The sequence below is a fragment of the Oryctolagus cuniculus genome, chromosome 14 (assembly GCF_964237555.1).
Source record: "Oryctolagus cuniculus chromosome 14, mOryCun1.1, whole genome shotgun sequence".
Lineage (NCBI taxonomy): Eukaryota > Metazoa > Chordata > Mammalia > Lagomorpha > Leporidae > Oryctolagus > Oryctolagus cuniculus.
This window is the reverse complement of record NC_091445.1, coordinates 67,813,994-67,834,237: the sequence shown is the minus strand read 5'-3', so window position 1 is coordinate 67,834,237 and position 20,244 is coordinate 67,813,994. Positions and strand designations below refer to the sequence as shown.

General features: G+C 40.6%; 1 protein-coding gene across 12 annotated transcripts in view; it reads right to left on the bottom strand.

Annotated features, from left to right (window-relative positions):
- The window catches only part of GHR (growth hormone receptor), a 311,129-nt gene that overhangs the window by 77,663 nt on the left and 213,222 nt on the right, over positions 1-20,244 (bottom strand). For all 12 annotated transcript variants that reach the window (XM_008262050.4, XM_070056271.1, XM_070056268.1 and 9 more), the window contains 1 exon segment: positions 8,682-8,747. In XM_008262050.4, the coding sequence (XP_008260272.1) occupies positions 8,682-8,747 (66 nt within the window).

Below are 20,244 nucleotides of genomic sequence, written 5' to 3'. Positions count from 1 at the left end.
GTGTGACAGCTATGGCTAGCAACATAGCTAGACTGAATCTATATGACCAACTTACTATCAGAGACCTCACAATGGGCAGCTTCTTAGATTACCTGGTACCAATGTGGTTGGCAGGCTGATGGGCTGCAGTGCCATTTCTGGAGAGAGTGTTTTGTGTGATCACAGTGGGAGGACAGTAAACCCTGTCCTTGAGATATCAACCCCCTGGTCAACACGTACGAACCTTGTGCTATATCCTTTGTCTGTACTGAAGCTTTCCTATTACTAGAAACCACTTCATATTCCTATAAGTCTTTTCAACAATGGAACACTTAGGAAAATAATGTGTAATTAACACAGGTAGGGAGATCTGATCCTCTATGCATGGCCTCAGGCAGCCAGGAGGCTCTGTGATAACAAAGGGTGCTGGTGGAAATTGCTAAGTATGAAGAAGAGTGGATAATGAGAAAGCTATTAATAACTCTTCCATTTACTCCATTTATTTGCAATATATTTATTACTTACAATATTCGTTTTAGGTACTGAAAATTACACACACCTCTGAATAAAACACATCTCTTCCTAATCCAGATCGAGAGAGAAGAGATATATGCAAATAAATGGAGTCCACAGAACATTTACTATATTTGCTAAGAATGATGTTATGGGCTGAATTTTATTGTATCCAAAATTCATATGTTGAAATTCTAAACACCAGCACCTTAGAATGTGACTATTTAGAGAGAGTCTTTAAATAGGTCATTAAATAAAAGAAGAAGATTAGAACACAGACACACAGAGGGAAGCCCATGGGAAGACATGGGAAGAAGACAGACATATACAAGCCAAGGAGAGAGAGAGAGAGAGCTCAGAAGAAATCTATGTTGTCAACACCTTCGTCTCACACTCTAGCTTCCAGACCTTTGAGAAAATACATTTCTACTATTTTAGGTAACCAGTATATGGTTCTGTGTTGTGGCTGGCAGACCAAACTAACACAAATGGTACTACATAGCAGGACTTCTCTCATAGGAAAGTATGGAGAAGGGAGAGGTTATTTCAAGTCTAGAACCTTAAAGCATGGGTAGGGTTTGTATTTACAGAATACATGGTCGGGTGGAGGGAGAACAGTTCCAGAAGATGGGATGACATGAGCAGTGTCCTGGAGGAGGGAAAGCACAGCGTGTCTGGGGAGTCCCAAGTAGTCCAGATTTGAAGGCCAAGGTCAGACTATGGGTAGTGATTTTTAGTGCCTCAGGAAGGGTTTGCAACATTAAAAAAGATTTATGGATTTATGTATGTTTGTATGTATGTATTTATTCATTTGAAAAGAGTGAGAGCGAGAGAGAGATCTTCCATCCAGTGCCTCACTCCCTAAACACCCTCAAAGCCAGGACCAGTCCAGACGAAGTTCCAGGAGTCTGGAACTCTATCCAGATCTCCCATGTGGGTGACAGGGGCCCATGCACTAGAGTCATCCTCCTCTGCCTTCCCAAGAACATTAGTGAAGATCTGGACTGGAAGCAGAACAGCCAGGATTTGAGCTGGCAGTCTGTCCCAAGCGTTGGCTTGTTTAACCTGCTGTGCCACAATGCCGACCCCAGAGTTTGTGACTTAAGTTACATATTGAGGATGGCAATAATGATATGCTGTTACTTAGAGCATGAAAAAATTATAATAGGCAGAGAAAGATGGATCCAAGGAAGGAGAGATAGGGAAGGAGAGAAGAGTTACAAAAGAGTTTGCAGGGCTGGCGCCGCGGCTCACTAGGCTAATCCTCTGCCTAGCGGCGCCGGCACACCGGGTTCTAGTCCCGGTCGGGGCGCCGGATTCTGTCCCGGTTGCCCCTCTTCCAGGCCAGCTCTCTGCTGTGGCCAGGGAGTGCAGTGGAGGATGGCCCAAGTGCTTGGGCCCTGCACCCTATGGGAGACCAGGATAAGTACCTGGCTCCTGCCATCGGATCAGCGCGGTGCGCCTGCCGCAGCATGCTGGCCGCAGCGGCCATTGGAGGGTAAACCAACGGCAAAGGAAGACCTTCCTCTCTGTCTCTCTCTCTCACTGTCCACTCTGCCTGTCAAAAAAAAAAAAAGAGTTTGCAGCTATCCAAGTATCATGTAATGGCAGTTTGGACAAAAGTAATGGCATTTATCTCATTTATGTTTGATCAATTTTGTCTGAGATTTCTATTTCACATATCCTCCAATTGTGTGTGGTTTTTTTTTTTTTTTTTTTTTTTTTTTTTGACAGGCAGAGTGGACAGTGAGAGAGAGAGACAGAGAGAAAGGTCTTCCTTTGCCGTTGGTTCACCCTCCAATGGCCGCCGCTGCAGCCGGCGCACCGCGCTGATCCTGGCAGGAGCCAGGATCCAGGTGCTTTTCCTGGTCTCCCATGGGGTGCAGGGCCCAAGCACCTGGGCCATCCTCCACTGCACTCCCTGGCCATAGCAGAGAGCTGGCCTGGAAGAGGGGCAACCGGGACAGAATCCGGCGCCCCAACCGGGACTAGAACCCGGTGTGCCGGCGCCGCAAGGTGGAGGATTAGCCTATTGAGCCACGGCGCCGGCTTCCAATTGTGTTTTGCTTTGGGTCTGAGAATTTACCAAAGTGCACACAGGAAACATATAAATTGTAATTATGTATCCTCAGGACATTTTATTTTGAACACATGTGCACAGTTGACTCCTTAGGGAGAGTGAATTCCTTTGATGTCAAGACGTCATAGTCTGTCTTTCCTTTTTTTTCTTTTAAAATCTTTAAAATAATACAGAAAACTATAAAGAAGAGGTCAATGAGCATACATAGACATAACAATTTTTAACCTTATTCTTTCACCCTAAGCATGCAGCGCTAAGTTCTGGATGTGCAACAGAGAGTTAACTATCTGTAATACAGTGGCAATGTTCATAGTGACACAGTGAGGCAATGTGGATACTTGAGTATTTGTCACATCCAGAATTCAAAAACATGCCCTATGGCAGGTGCCCACTGATACAGACACATTCTTGACTTAAGTACTTTATCCAGTCCTTCCTGAAGCAGAAGTAATTTTTGAAAATGAGACACTGGAAAGATAGAGTCCTCATGTGGGGAGGCCAGTTGCTATATGACTTTCCATATATGAATGCTAATTAGCTAGCTGTCTTAACACAGACAGGAAGTCAACATATGTCTGATGAGTGGAAGGAAACTGTTTGGTACATCCACCCTGCCTAGAGGCTTTATTTGCACAAGGCACAATGGTTAGGCTCCTCAGATCCTGACAAAGGAAATGGTTTGGAGAAATCAGGCTGCCACAGTAGGAGCAAACAGAGGGCAATGTATTAAGATTATATGTGGAGGATGGTTCCAAAGTTAAACATGCACTAGTAATAAGACATTCTTAACTGATTCTCATTTCCTTGCAGAAAGTAACAACAGGTTACGCCATCTTTCAATGAAGGTTTTGGAATATGCTGGCTAGAAAACCAAAACATGACCAAACGTCCACTCCCTTTTTCAACACCTGGTGTTAATTAGGGAACAGATTATCATGTCAAATGTTTCTAAAACAGGAGGGTTGTAAAGTGTTTGTGGTCTGGCACAACTGACAAGTGGATGACATTGCTTTAAAACAGTACCAGCCCTCCCTTTGGGTCATCTCCAAGGAAATGACGTTTAAATCTCACTTAGTAATTTTTTCTGCTTTTTAGTCATAAAATCCAAATTATAGCTCTATGACACCAGAATCATAAAATAAAACAGTGATAGCTTAAACCCAATAAGGTACACTGTCTTCCTTTTATTGCATAATGCAGATTCTAATATATACTTAAACTGATGCAAAACACACCACCTACGTGACTAGGTTTCTTTAGGTGATGTGAGAGGTTTAGAAGCATAAAACATGGGTTTTTCATTTCAAGTTCACTACAATTAATTCATTAATTCATTCATGAAGTACACACAATCCAGTGAGTTCTATGCACAGTTCTAACATATTCAAGAATACTTCCAAAAGTTTTTGGGGCTGCTATTGTGACACAGTGGGTTAAGCCAATGTTGGCATCCAATATTGAGTTCCAGCTGCTCAACTTCTGATCCAGCTCCTTGCTACTGTGCCTGGGAAGACAGCAGAAGGTGGTCCACGTACTCAGGCTCCTGCCACCCATGGGGGAGACCAGAATGGAATTCCTGGTTTCTGTCTTTCACTTGGCCCAGCCCCAGCTATTCAAGTCATTTAGGGAGTAAGCAAAGGGATGAGAGGTCTGTCTCTCTCTGTCTCTCCCTTTCTCTGTCATTCTTTCATATAAATAAATAGATAAGCCATTAAAATATGACATAATGGGACTGGCATTTTGGCACAGAGGGTTGCAACATTGCACAGAGGGCTGCAACAACTGCTTGCAACATTCACATTCCATTTGAGCACTGGTTCAAGTTCTGGCTGCTCCACTTCCCATTTAGCTACCAGCTGGTATGCCTAGAAAATAGTGGAAAATGGTCTAAGTACTTGGATATCTGTCACCCACATGGGAGGCCCATATGGGATTCTGGGATCCTACTTTTGGCCTGGCCTACCCCTAGCCATCGCGGTCATTTGGGGAGTAAACCAGCAGATGGACAATGTCTCTCCATCTTTCTCTACCTCTTGCACTGTAACTCTTCCTTTCAAATAAATAATAAGCTAAATCTTAAAGAGATACATTTAGGGGGAAGAGTTAGGGAGGGAACAGAAGAAGAAACTCTACTGAAATTGGAGGAACACAGTGGACCTATGTGGAAGGTGAAAAGACACACAACTTGGGACCCCACCAGCCAAGAGCCTCCACACCAGCATTACAGAGCAAGGTGAGACCAGACTGCAGTAGCACAAGCCATTGGTGAAAAAGGTGCAGGAAGAGCCTAGAGGGAATCCGGCTTGGATTCCTGTTGGGGATGGTGTACCTGCCAAACTAGAGCAGAAAAAATAAAACAAGGAGGGGGGCATGTTTTTTCTCTCCCTGCTCATTCTGCAAAGGCATCCTGTAATAAGTTGACAGGGAGCAGGCACCATTTTGGATATATACAAGAGCTGCACCAGCTCATGTCCACACCTAGCAATCAGGAAAGCGGAGACTCCTGAGTCTGGTGGGGAGAATAGACAGGGGTGCCAGGACTGTGAAAACACTGAGGCTGTGTGGGAAGAATCAGCATGTGGCTGGGACTTTGGGCAGTCATTATGAAATTCTCCACACCATCAGGGCTTCGTGATTACATGTTGGAAGAGACACTGCTGTGGAATCTGAACTTATACTGAGGACTGCACAGATCCTTTGTGTGGTCCTTGTGGTAGAGTGGATGAATAATATACTCATTGGGGCTCGCACCTAGGCACTGGTCTCCTTTGAGGAGAGATCAGCTGAGTCTAAACCAACAGACAAGAAGAAACTACCTTCTGCTAAAAAAAATAAATAAAAGGAGATTTACCACTCTAACCATGGTATATCACCTCAGACATGTCCTTCACACTGGAGCACTGAACAGAACTCCCTGGACACTCCAACCACAAGCCCCTTGGTATTTCCTCAAAGCAGACACTCCACTAATCCAATCAGACATAGTCCAAAGATAAAAGCTACTACAGCAAAAAATAAAAGAAGAAACCAATGAGTAACCCACAAATGCAGAATAACAAACGCACCAATCCAAGAAATAAGAACAAGGAAGAAAACGTGACACCTCCAAAAGAACATAATACCTCAATACTAGATTGTGAAGATGATGAGACTGAAGAAATGTCAGAAATGGAATTCAAAAAATTGATCATAGGATTACTTAGAAGTAATCTGAAGCAAATGCATAAAATAATGAATTCCACCCCCTATGAAATTGAGATCTTAAAGAGAAATTGGCTGGCGCCGGCAGCTCACTTGGCTAATCCTCCGTCTGCAGCGCTGGCACCCAGGGTTCTCTAGTCCTGGTCTGGGCACTGGATTCTGTCCCAGTTGCTCCTCTTCCATTCGAGCTCTCTGCTGTGGCCCAGGAAGGCAGTGGAGGACGGCCCAAGTGCTTGGGCCCTGTGCCTGCATGGGAGACCAGGAGGAAGCACCTGGCTCCTGGCTTTGGATTGGCACAGCGCACTGGCCGTAGCGGTCACTTGGGGGGTGAACCAATGAAAAAAAGGAAGACCTTTCTCTCTGTCTCTCTCTCTCACTGTCTAACTCTGCCTGTCCAAAAAAAAAAAAAAAAAAAAAAAAAAAAAAAAAAAGAGAGAGAGAGAGAGAGAGAAATTAAAATGAAATCTTGGAAATTAAGAATGAAATAGAACAAATAAAAAATGCAGTGGGAAGCCTTAACAATAGAATTGGTGAAGCAGAAGAAAGAATATACAATTTAGAAGAAAAAGCACAGGAAATTACACAGCCAGACCAAACACAAGAAGAAGAATTTAGAAAACTAAAAAACACTGTTGGGAATCTACAGGACACTATCAAGTGACCCAACATAGGGGTTCTTGTAAGACATTGGCACAAAGAGTTCTTGGAAATACCCCAAAGTCACAGGCAATCAAAGTCAAAATCAACAAGTGGGATGAAATCTAATTGAGATGCTTCTGTACTGCCAAAGAAGCACTCAACAAAGTGTAGAGGCAACAGACAGAATGCGAGACTTTATTTGAAAACATTGCAACTAATAAAGAATTAATAACCAGAATTTATAAAGAGATCAAGAAACTACAACAACAAAACAAACAACCCAGTTAAGAAATGGGCCAAGGACTTAAGCAGACATTTTTCAAAAGAGGAAATCCAAATGGCCAACAAACATATGAGAAAATGCTCAGGATCACTAGCCATCAGGTAAATGCAAATCAAAACCACAATGAGGTGTTACCTTACCCCAGTTAGAATGGCTTCCATACAGAAATCAACAAACAACAGATGCTGTTGAGGATGTGGGGAAAAAGGTACCCTAATACACTGTTGGTGGGAATGTAAATTGGTAAAACCACTATGGAAATCAGTTTGGAGATACCTCTTTAATCTGAATATAGACCTACCATATGACCCAGCCATCCCACTCCCCGAAATTTACCCAAGGTAAATAACATCAGCAAATAAAAAAGTTATCTGCAGCCCCAAGTCTATTGCAGTTCAATTCATAATAGCTAAGGCATGGAATCAACCTAAAAGACTGTCAACTGAAGACTGAATAAAGAATTTATGGGATATGTATACTATGGAATATTACACAGCTGCAAAAAATGGAATCCAATCATTTGCAACAAAAAATCTGGAAAACATCATATTTAGTGAAATAAGCCATTCTCAAAGGGACAAATACCATATGTTCTCCCTGACCTGTGATAACTAATAGAGCACCTAAAAGAAAATCTGTAGAAGGAAAATTGACACTTTGAGAAGTAGTGACTTGAACAGCCCTTGTCTTGACTGAAAAGGAACAGTCTTTTTTTTTTTTTTCCTTAATGGAGAATTGGACGGGGAATAGGAGAGGGAGGAGCTGGGGTGGGAGCGGGGGCGGGAGGGTAGGTATGATGGGAAGAAGCACTATATTCCTAAAGTTGTACTTATGAAATTTGTGCTCATTAAATAAATGGTTTCTTTGGAAAAAAATATATTTTGGTGCAAAAATTTTTGAAATGTATACATAGTTTTGGGGCTGGTGCTGTGGCATAGTGGGTAAAAGCTACTGCCTGCAGTGTTGGCATCCCTATGGGTGCCAATTCACGTCCCAGTTGCTCCACTTCTGATCCAGCTCTCTGCTATGACCTGGGAAAGCAGAAGATGGCCCAAGCCCTTGGGCACCTGCACCAGGGTGGGAGACCTGGAAGAAGCTCCTGGCTCCTAGCTTCGGATCTGCGCAGCTCTGGCCCTTGCAGCCACCTGTGGAGTGAACTAGAGGATGGAAGACTTCTCTCTCTCTCTCTCTCTCTCTCTCTCTGTCTCTCTCTCTCTCTGCCTCTGCCTCTCTGAAACTCTGCCTCTCAAATAAATAAGTAAATCTTTAAAAAATATATGCCTAGTTTTTTTTCATACAAATTTCCACGAACTTTTTGAAGACCCTTCATATGCATGGATTTCAAAAGTTTTTGCCACAAAATCTTTTTTTAAAAACATACATTTGTACACTAAAATATCAGGAGGTAAGGGAAGCACAGAAGGCAGGAAGACTGTTGGGTTAGAGGGTTTGGATAGGTTTCCCCAAGAGCTGGTATTTGAACTGAAGTTTGAAGAAGAGACTGCTATAAGATGGGGGTGAGGGGAATCCATAGGATCATTTTAAGGAGAAGAGTTAGCTTACATGAAGGCAGAATTGTGAAGCATAAGGAAACTTGGTTGGAGGCGCAAGTTTAACTTTTTGCTGGTGTAATCACTAAGTAAATAATTCAAAATAACAATAACTTAAAAAGAATTTGTTAAAAGAGGTAATTTCTTAAATTGAATAAATGTAAATTCATGATAAATCATGTCTTGTTTTTTCTCCATTAATTTGGCCTAGCTTAGCCTTTAGGAATAAGAAGAATAGAAAGATAAAGAAGCAGCCTTACAAAGAAGCTAAAAAGCAAATCTTGAAAAAATATATTTTTGCTTGTCTGTAAAATTTCAGTTCAACCACTCTTTCAGTTACCAATATTCGAAATTAAAAAGAGTCGGTATAGTGGTATGAATTACACTAAAGCATGGAAAATGTCACTGAAGGTAGCAAATAGATTGGAATTCTTACTTGTCCCCAGGCCTGGATGAACTCTTTGCAGACTCTCGGATGCTCTGCCAAGGGTAGCTGGTGTGGCTGGAACAGATAGAGAAGAAAACCATTAGTCACCTCTAAAAGTGATCTATTGTGACCCTGTTTTAGGCAACACTTTCAAATTATAATACATGACCTGTACCCACACAATACCACTTACAATTTGCAATTGCGTCTACCCACTAAAAAAAAATCATGATAATGAGAGCACGCTTCACCTCTGGTCCCATGCCTGGACTTGGTGGAGAAAAATGACAAAAATATTTTCCTCTATTGTTTGAGTCCAAACTTGAATCTTCCTATGAAAATGAGGAACATAAATTCTTTTAAAGAACTTTTATTCATTTATTTTCATCTTCTTATTTGAAGGTAAACACACACACACACACACACACACACAGACACACAAACAGAAACAGATCATCTATCCGCTGGCTCACTCTTCAAGTATCCACAACAGCCAGGAATGGACGAGGTTAAATTCAGGAGTCCAGAACTCATGTGGATGGTAGGGACCCCAGTACCTGAGCCATAATTTGCTGCCCCCCAGGAGAGTATTAGCAAGAAGCTGTACGGGAAGCAAAGGAGCAGGCCTCAAATCAGGCTCTCTAATATGGCATGTGGGCATCCCAAATGGAAACAAAAGCTGCTCACCCAAATGCCTGCACCATGAATTATTTATATATCAGCATGTTCAGTCAAAAAGTTTATTAAAAAAATGAAAGAAAAGAATGTCCATGGGTCAGTTTTGCTTCAAATACAGTGTTTTGAAAAAGTTTGTTTTAAATATTTGTCAAACAAATTGGTAAGAATTATATACTACTGTAGTTTTAATGATTTGTCACTATTTTAAAATTTACTTTATATGAGTGAAGCTGAACATTTTTTCATCAGATTACTGTTTATAGCCCATGCCTATTTTCCTGCTTGATGATGATCTTTTCACTTTTTATATGTTGTACTGTTTATTTAGTAGAGCCATTAAGTTTTTAACTATATAATAATTTTAAAAATATGTTATCTCAAAAATTAAATAAAACACCAACTTGAAATGAAGGAAAAAAGTTTAATTTTGGAAATAAACATGTGAGCAATCCTGGGAGCGAGTAAAGAATGAGGGGAAGTGGAAAGTTGGACAAGATATAAAGTGAAAAACTTGAAAAGGTTAGAATTTGATTGATACTAGCAACATCTTGCATCAAAAACAGAAAAAAAGGCAAGTAATCAAAATAGCTGCCATTCTACTTTTAACTATTATACTGGGTTGCTTTGTAAGGATTTCAGCCAGAAGAGTGTGCAACTGTTGTCTGGCCTGTGGAGATAAATGTTTTCTCCAGGATCCCTCTTCACCTATCAGATTCTGCTACCACTAGCTTACTCTTAGAGGGGCAATGTAACACAGGTCTACAACAAACACTGAGATTTACCTCAAAGGCAGTGAAGCTACTTATGATTTTGTGAAATACATATTTGGTTTTCATTCCTATTTCCTGACCTATGTCTTTTCTTTTCAACTTTCATTTAATAAATTATTTAAATATTTTATAATTATTTATATATTTAAATAAATTTTTAAAATATTTAAAATGTTTAAAATTTAAATAATAAATTATTTAATAAATATAAATTTCCAAAGTACAACTTTTGGATTATAGTGGCTTTTCCCCCCATAACCTCCCTCCCACCTACAACCATCTCATCTCCTACACCCTCTCCTATCTCATTCTTAATCAAGATTCATTTTTAATTATCTTTACATACATAAGATCAGTTTAGTATATACTAAATGAAGATTCCAACAGTTTGCAGCCATGCAGATACACAAAGTATAAAGTACTGTTTGAGTAGTAGTTTTACCAATAATTCTCATAGTGTAACACATTAAGGACAGAGTAGGGGAGTAGGTGCACAGTGACTCCTATTGTTGATTTAACAATTGACACTCTCATTTATGACGTCAGTAATCACCTGAGGCTCTTGTCATGAGCTGCCAAGGCTATGGAAGCCTCTTGAGTTCACCAACTCTGATCTTATTTAGACAAGGCCATAGTCAAAGTGGAAGTTCTCTCCTCCCTTCAGAGAAAGGTACTTCCTTCTCTGATGGCCTGTTCTTTCCGCTGGGATCTCACTCACAGAGATCTTTCATTTAGGTAATTTTTTTTTTTTTTTCCACCACAATGTCTTGGCTTTCCAGGCCTACGAAACTCTCATGAGCTTATTAGCCGGATCCAAATGCCTTAAGGGCTGATTCTGAGGCCAGATTGCTGTTTAGGACATCTGCCATTCTATGAATTTGCTGTGTATACCGCTTTCCATGTTGGATCGTTCTCTCCTTTTTAATTCTATCAGTTATTATTAACAGACACTAGTCTTGTTTATGTGATCCCTTTGACACTGAATCCTATCATTATGATCAACTATAAACTTAAACTGATCACTTTGACTAGTAAGATGGTCTTGGTATATGCCACTTTGATGGGATTGAATTGGAATCCCCTGGCGCATTTATTAGTCTACCATTAGGGGTAAGTCCAAGTGAGCATGTGCCAAACTGTACATCTATATCTTTTCCTATATTAATGAACTGACTGATGGCTGGGGGCTGCTCTAAGTAATGACCAAGGCATGACTGGGGGTTGGGGGTTTTCAGCCCCACCCCATAACCTCAGGGAGGGGTGAGAGGCTGAAGGCTAATTTAATTATCAATGGTCACTGATTAGATCATGAATATCTGCATAATTAAGCATCCATAGAAACATAGGGTCAGAGAGCTTCCAGAAAGCTGAACACACAGAGATTCAGGAACAGTGTAAGAACTAGTGCACGGAAGCCCATACCTTCTCCCATATCTCACCCAATCTGTCCCTTTGCTTTTATTCTTTGTAATATCCTTTATAATAAGCCAGCAAATGTACATGTTTCTTTGAGTTCTCTGAGTTAGCATAGCAAATTAATCAAACATATGGAGGGGGTCATGGGAATCCCAAATTATAGAGAAGTGGTGATTGGTGTCTAAAGTGGGGGGCACTCTTGTGGGTTGAGTCCTCAATTTGTGAGATTTGACACATATCCAGATAGATAGCATCAGAACTAAATAAAACTAGAGGATATCTAGCTGGTTTCTTTTCCACCAGAGAACTGATTGCTGGTGGGAGAAATCCCCACACACAATTTGGTGACCAGAAGTCACAGTGGTATTCTTGTTGCAGGAGAAACTGAGTTTGTTTTTCTTTGTCTTCTGAGACTACTGATACTTTCATTTTAGTCTTTAATAAAATCCCATGGTTAACAATGATAAAAAAAATCTGTCTGTGGTACAAGACAAGGAAGAGGAGGAAAATGAAGATTACACAGGTATTGTATTGAGTCTTTTTCATCTTGCTGAATTTGAGCTGGGTCAGTCCAGGACACCCGTCCATGTGCCACTTCTCAATGAATGTTTTCATTAGCTCCACACAGTTAGATAACCAGCAGGAAGTAGTCGTTGGGCCTGTTGTTTGCAATAGAAAACCCAACAGGGGCCAACATTAAGGTAAATCATATTAAGCTACTGCCTACAATGATGACATACCACATCAAGATTCTGCTTTGAGTCCCTGCTGCTCTGCTTCCAATCCAGATCCCGATAATGTATGTGAGAAGGCAGCAGAGGATGGCCCAATTACTTGGGACCCCTGAAACCAATGTGGGAGTCCAGGATCGAGTTCCTGCCTCTTGGCTTCAGCCTGACCCAAACTTGGCTATTGTGACAATTAAGGCGAGTAAACCAGCAGATGGAAGACCTCTTACTCTGTCTCTGCCTCGCTCTCTATAGCGCTGCCTTTCAAATAAATAAATATTAAAAAAAAAAAAAAACAAGAATACCTAATAGAGGAGAAAAAACTGACAATGCTAAACTGGTAGGGTTTTATACTCTAGGCATGTTACTCAAAGTGTTTTTGAAGTAAAGCCAGGCTTTGGTGAATCAGTGATTTTTTAAAAAAGATTTAGGTATTTATTTGAAAGGAAGAATTACAGAGAGAGGAGGAGAGAATGTGAGGGGGGGGGGAGAGAGAGAGAGAGAGAGAGAGAGAAAGACAGAGAGAGATTGATTTTCTTTCTACAGATTCATTCCCCAAATGGCCACAATCGGGAATGGAACTGGTGCTCATATGGGATGCCTGTGTTGCACATGGTGGCTTAACTCACTGCACAACACTACCTGTCCAAGTGAATCAGTATTTTAAACAGGCATATATTATTTTAAATAGTTGTGATTATCAATTTTGAAAATATTTATTTTTATTCCCTCTTTAAATTCTGTTATTATTCATCTATAGATACTTATTTACTCTCAAATGCAATAAAGAATTATGACAAAAGCAAACAGTACACATTTTTTTCTAGAGTAATATATTACATGTTGATTTTTATGGTGACCAGAGAGCAAAATTGCATTTTGTGATAATCTCTTCAGGTCTGCTTGCCACCTCCATACACAGTTTTTATCAGTGCCCACAACCATCACCAATTCCTTGAACACTATTTCATTATTTCTTGCCCTAAGCCAAGCAATAAAGCATCACCTTTGGTCAAGGTTCAGAGATTTTTATACAATTTCCAACTGTGAATGTCTTCTTTCATTTGTAACAACTAAGTTCTGATAGCTCAAAGGAAGAAGAAAATTAAGTTAATCCAAAATAATACATAGCGAATGGAAGGAACTTGTGGAGGTGATGGACAGGTTTATGGAACAGATTGTGCCGATGATTTCACAGATGTCTACTCATCTACAAGCTCATGCGGTTGTACACACTAAACATATACAACTTTTTGTATGCCAGTCATTCCTCAATTAAGTGGTTCAAAAGTAAGTTAATCATGGGCTGGTACACAAACACACATATTATTTTGGCCAAAATGATCTATCAAGTGTGTCTCAATTTTAAGTTGAATCTGAGAAAACTAATGGACTTAGCATTCAGGTCTCAGGTCAGCAGTAAAATTAATGAGCTTTTCCAGAACGATGACTGAAATGGAATGTGGGGGGCGGGGGTCAGACACTCAAGGAGAGTACAGAGCCAAACCTCAGGCCTGGAAATGCTTGGGGAGACCTGCCTTTCCCCCCACTCTTCATAAACCATAATTTTGCTTTCCTTGCAAACAGACATCTGGTGCTTTCCTCTTTATGGTGCGTTTGGTGACATTTTAATGAAGCAAAAAGCCTTATTCAGCTAACACTCTCCACAATATGTGATGAATCAAGACATAAAAGGAACCAATGTCATCCTTGTGGAAGGACTGCAGATTTATGCCAGGGCCAAGAGAATGCCTGGCTATGAAAGTAAAGCACAGTGAAGAAAACTGTGCTGTCTTAGCAAAGGGAGGTGTCACATTCATTCACTGACTTTAATTAGTGTCAAAGCTATGTATCTAATGTCTAAGAAGTGCTAAGCCATGAGGGAGAAACAAATAAAGGAAGGGCATAAGCAGAGAGACACTCCAATAGTACCAAAACTAATGAAGACATCACAATCACAAAATGTGGTCTCAGTTATGATCTACAGGAATCCCATTTATGAAAGATTCTCAACATTTCAATAAGTACTTCAGTAGGAGCTTTTAAATGCTGCAGTCACAAACATGGCCAAGCTGCAGCTCTGGCCTCAGTGAGCCCACTGTCTTCTAAGATGGGATCTGTTGGTCAAACTCTGGAGGAGCAATGGGAAGACCTCAAGAAACCTGGACAAGCTTCATAGGGAAGGTGATTTCTTGATATACACGTGCTGAATTTGAAAGAAACAGCAAGGAGAGAGGAAGAGAACCAGCAGCTAGGGCCAGGGAAACCACTGCATGAAGGTGCTGAGGTAAGACATAGTCTAAGATTTGTTGGGATTGAATGGGGGCACACTTGAGCTGGGAATGGTTTGGTTGGAGGAGAAGTCAGGGCTACATTGGGAAAAATCTTCCCTAACAACTTAATTTTGATCCTGCAGATGCTGGGACCTACTGATCTAAACTGCTGATTTGTACATTCTGAGATGTAGCTCCTCATGGTAAACTTACTCAACAGCATCCCAAGACCAGAAACTAACTGCAATCTAATCTTTCCTACTTATATTCAACCTTGCAATCAACCTCCCACCTGAAGTACATATCTGGACCTCAGTTTCTGACTATACCATGGAGACAGTCAAAGTGCCTACACATATAAGCTGTAAGTCAGAATGTATAAATTACTTAGCGTATAATATAAGGGATCAGTAAATCTTAGGCATCCTTATTGTTAGTATTATTGTTATTGTTATTATTGCTAACTACTATCTTGACAGTAAGGGAATGGCTTTTCTTGGAAGCAAATTTGATAATGCTTTTACATTAGAATTTGTGTGCTTAGGGCTTTGCACATACAAGAGTAGGATGCTGGCATAAATTCTGCAAGAATCCCACTGGTTAGGCCCTCCCAGTGCAGGCTGTACATAGGCAGTGTGTTCTGTATCTCCAAGGAACTCTGGGGAAGTGGTATCAGTAGAACAGCGGATAGAAATCTATAACAATGATTCAGCCTGATATAAAATGCAGCCAATTCTAGCTCTCTACTGTATTATTACAGGTATGAGAGTGGGAGAATCAATATTCTGTACTGTACATCATTCACAGTTGGGAAGCAATGGCATTTAGAATCAGATCTGAATCGACAGTGCACACACAAGTAAGTGAAACACGGGACTGCATATGGCAGCCATTCTATACAATGACAGGAGATAATGCACATCCAGGGCCTCCCATAGCATCTGCATAAAATAAACACTTGGTAATGTTAGCTATTATTATTACTGTTACCTTATGGATGTTATAATGATAATGATAATGTTGTAATTGTCATGGAATTTATTCTAAGACTTTTTCTGAGAGGTTGTGTTTTCTTCCCCAGGCAATTTAATTGCCCTCCACTCAGCAGTTCCGGTACCACTCTTCCTCCCCTTGCTGTCATCACTTATTTGCTTGTGCCCAGTGGTACACATTGAGTTCCTGCTTTCCTCCTTATCAATTTTATTATGAGTACAGGGTATGGTACCAAGTAAGATAATAAAGTTTACTCAATAAAGGAGGCAGTTAAAGATGAATTACAAATGCTTTAAAGTTTGCCTTTTGGGCTAAAAGGCACTCAAATAAACATAGCTTACTCTCAGCAAATAATGTCTTCCTTGGAAATCTCAAGTTTGCCTTACTACTTTTCCTGTCTTTTTGAAGTCTGTTTATCCTTAACTGCATTCCAGAAATTTTCTCTGCTCAAATCTCAACCTCTAAAGTTCTTTCCAGATCCACCTCTGCTTTCCTGCCCTTGCTTTCTGTCAAACTATGATCACCATCATCTGACTATTAAGTTTAAAGTCCTTATCTCCTTCCCATCTGCCCTTAAAATAATGCTCAAGTTCAACCTCATTGTCTCATACACTGAAGCCATATCCCAGACCATCCTGTCGCCTCTGAAAGGCCTAGTTTATGGGAAAGTAAAAAAAAATATATATGCATGTGACATTTATACTTTGCATTCGCTATGTACTTAAAATCACCAGGCACCGTCCTAAGAACATTTTCTGAATTTCCCTGCTTTACTCTCACAACAACCCTCTGAAGTAGGCATTTCTGTCATCAGTTACATTTTATTTTGAGGGATCTGAGGCTCAGAGTTCGGTAACTTGGTAGAACCTAAATATGAACTGGAGCCAGATTCTGAGTCCATTCCACACCACTGTTTCCCAAACTTGCCTGACCATCAGGATCTCTGCAGCATTTATTAAATAGAGTCCAGGGCCCTGACTCAGATCTATAGAACCTGACTCCCCAGGGCCTTGGTCAATCTGTACATAGGTGAAGTCCTGGGAGTCTGCATGTTTACCTTGCCTGCTGCTTCCCCTCCCTATTCGGTGGTACTCATGATAAGACACATTTGGGAAATTCTTCCCTATACTTTCTTGCTGTGGTCAATGTGACTGTGTCCTCTTCAAGGTTTCACTTCCAGGGGTTATCCACTGTGTGCCCTCAGCTGGTGCTCTTTAGGAGGCACTTGCTAAAGCTATTTCAATTCTGCAGACATTCTGGAAAGTTACATTGATGGGGAGTAAGGTAGCTGTGACTTTGGGCAGAAATATCCTCCTTGGTTCAATTCACAAGGAAGCAACTAAGCTATGACACCTGATATTACCCAATAGGCCCTTAGATTGCGGCCATCTTCTTTATCCAGGCTTCCCTTTTGCACATGGAGTCCACCGGGCTCAAGTGCAATGACAGTTCTAAGTTGGAATTTCCTTCTTTTGTGGCTCACTGGAATAATTGAATTTCCATCCACAGTTTCTCTTGTTATGAGTCTTGGCAGCTCTAAAGAAACCTGTGTAATCTGAACAGGAAATCTTTGAGTCTTTGAAATGGACAATGCCTTCCCACATCTCTATGAGGGAGTACATTTCTTCTATACTGGAATGGTAAATCATAGCGCACATTACATGAAAGAGAGAATTTAAACAACAAAAAAGAAAGTATGAAGTGATGCTGATGATTTCAAATGCTTTTTAATGTGAAAAAATCTGCTTTGCAGTCAAATAATATATAACAAATTTGGAGGAGAAGCCAGTGTCATGAAGAGAAGCACATTGCTTAACTACATCTGCAGAACTTATATTTTGCTGTGTATGTAATTTAGACTAGCTAGGCCTCAAGATAACAAGAACCAGGGTACAGTGAGAGATCATAACCTTCTTTTCTCACAGGTCCTATCACTGCGTAAAGGGAAAAGTGTGGATGTTTCCTAGTTAATTCAAACTTCATATAATCCTTTCCTGTCTGGCAGTGGTCTGTTTGGGAGATTTTTTACCAACATCCTCCTAAGCCAATATTATGCATGAATTGAGGACATCTGCTTTTCCTTTCTTTTTGTTTTTCTTTTTAAAGCTTTATTTATTTATTTGAAAGTCAAAGTTACAGAGAGAGACGGAAAGACAGAGATAGAGATTTTTCTATCTGCTGTTCACTTCCCAGATGGCTGCAACAGCCAGAGCTGAGCGAGGCTGAGCCAGGAACTTCATCCAGGTCACTCACGTGGGTACAGAGTCTCAATTACTTGGGTCATCCTCTGCTGCTTTTCCCAGGTCATTAGCAGGGAGCTGGATTGAAAGTAGAGCAGCCAGATAAGCCAGCATTGCAGGTGGTAGTTTCACCCACTTAACACCAGCCCCTACTTTTTCAACTGCAGGCCTTCGCATAGTAAGGCCACTTAAAGCTGCAGTGACTTTTGAGATCAAATTGGTGGTGATATTTTTACAAGGAGTGCTGAGAGGAGCAGTTAATATGACTGTGGAATCTCAGCTGGCCTGCACCTTCTTTCTGCAAAGCTTCCCAGAAATTCCTCAGGCTTTCCTTTCCTATTGCTACAAAGCAATCAAACATCCTGCCAGCTGCACCCCACACCAAAAACTACTTTCCATTATGGACAGCAGCAGGGGAGTCAACACCAGGCAATGGGCAGCAAGGGAACCCTTTATGCCAAGTGATAACAGGAAGCTAGATTACTCACAGCAGTGCTACATGGAACAAACAGAATCACTGGTTGGTACTGGGCTAAGATCAATTCAGGTAGGCTGGTCAGGGACACGCCACTGAGGTCGAGACTGAGAGAACATCAGGTCAGATTGCGGTGCGTGAAGGACACACACTTAAAATGTTTTCTTAGACAGCTTTAATATCTCTAAATTTAATAATTAAAGCTGTGGAGGGGATCTTCAAAAAGTTCATGGGCAATGCACATTATGACACAACTATGTGTATATTTTGAACCAAAATAACTTATTTTTGAGTGCCATTTTACCAGAAACTTTAAAAAATATTTATTTATTTGAAAGAAAGAGAGAGAGAGAGAGAGAGAGAGAGAGACTGAGACTGATCATCCATTTGCTGGTTCACTCCCCAAATGGTTGAAATGGCAGTGGCTGGGCCAGGCCAAAGCCAAGAGCCTGGAACTCCATTCTTGTGTCCTGCATGGGTGGCAGGAATCCAAGCACTTGGGGCATTATTTTCTGTTTTCCCAGGTAAATCAGCAGGAAGATGGATCAGAAGTAGAGTAGCTGGGCTCAAAGTGGCACTCCAATATGGGTTGCTGGCATTGTAAGCAGCACTTAACCTGGCACCACAATGCCAGCCCCTGCCACAAACTTTTGGAGTATTTTCAAAGAGTCAGACTGATTAAGTTTAGAGTTCAAAGGGTGATTCATAGATGGTGTGCTTGATCAGTGCTATCACATAACTTGAAATCAGTCATAGCAGGGATGTTTGCATCACATAAATTGGCAAATGGTGTAAGTCAAGGCTCTTTACCACCAAATTTTATGGTAACCAAAGTTTTATGATAACCAAAGTTATCAAGTTCACCCTGAAAGAAATTTGTACCATTAAGCGCCTTTTGTTTCTCCCAGATACAATCCATTTCCATTCTTTGCACTTCTATAACACTTAAAAAATTAACCAGACTGTGGGACTTATTATTCCTTGTCTGGCATCTTAATTATTGGATTTGTCCATTGAATGACAAACTCAAAGTTGAAGTCATTCTTCTTTTGATTCACAAAGAGGTGGGGAACCTTGTTTCTGTCAAGGGCAGTTTGGAAATTTAAAACATCATTTGCAGGCCATACAAAATTATCAACTTAAAAATCAACCTGCTATGGATTTATTGAAACTTGAGTCCTGTCTGAGGTTGCCTTGGCAAGTCTAGTCAAAGGATTTTGGGAAACTTAGATGGCCCACAGGCCAGATGTTCTTCCTATCCCTGCTAGAAATAGCAGAATTCCTTAAATATAGTAAATGCTCAATGCATATTTGTGAAATTACTGAATACCTCACTTTCAATAAAACTTGTTTTTAAATTTATATTAAATTTATATTTAAATTTATATTTTGTGGTCTCTGAAGTCTCAATTTGTACCAAAGAAGATTGTAAAGTACATCATCAGATCCTGTGACAAGTATCCTACTAGGACTCCAAATACTCAAATTCAAGGCAAATGGCATATTTTAACTAGTTTTCATGGTATTTAATCCCTTCCTTGAGGGAAATAATGAAAATAGATTGCTTAATTTCTCTTGTCTCTTTCTGTTATGTGGATGGATATACTTGCCTAGTTTTGCACACAACAGTGAGCTCATCTTTCGATACTAAAATATATGGTACTTGTTCCTAGTTCCCTAGGCCAAGACTGGTTGGTAGTGACTCTTTAGTCATGGAATTTGGTTGTTTTGGAAAATACATGGATCTTCTTGTTTAGACCACATGAAAATTCAGAAGTACAGCATGTCAAGGGTGTCCTAAGAAAAGCATATACTTTGGCAGAGGTTTGAAGGTATGTTTTTCTCCCCTCTAGGAAAAAAATATCTTTCACAAACAGGTTGGTCTCAGCTCCTACCGTTCTTCCTCTCCTGTCCAAGCTCGACTTGCCAATTTCCATGCAATCTTTCTTCAACAAATTCCTATTGCCTTAACAAGTAGATATTTGAGAGATGGAGCAAG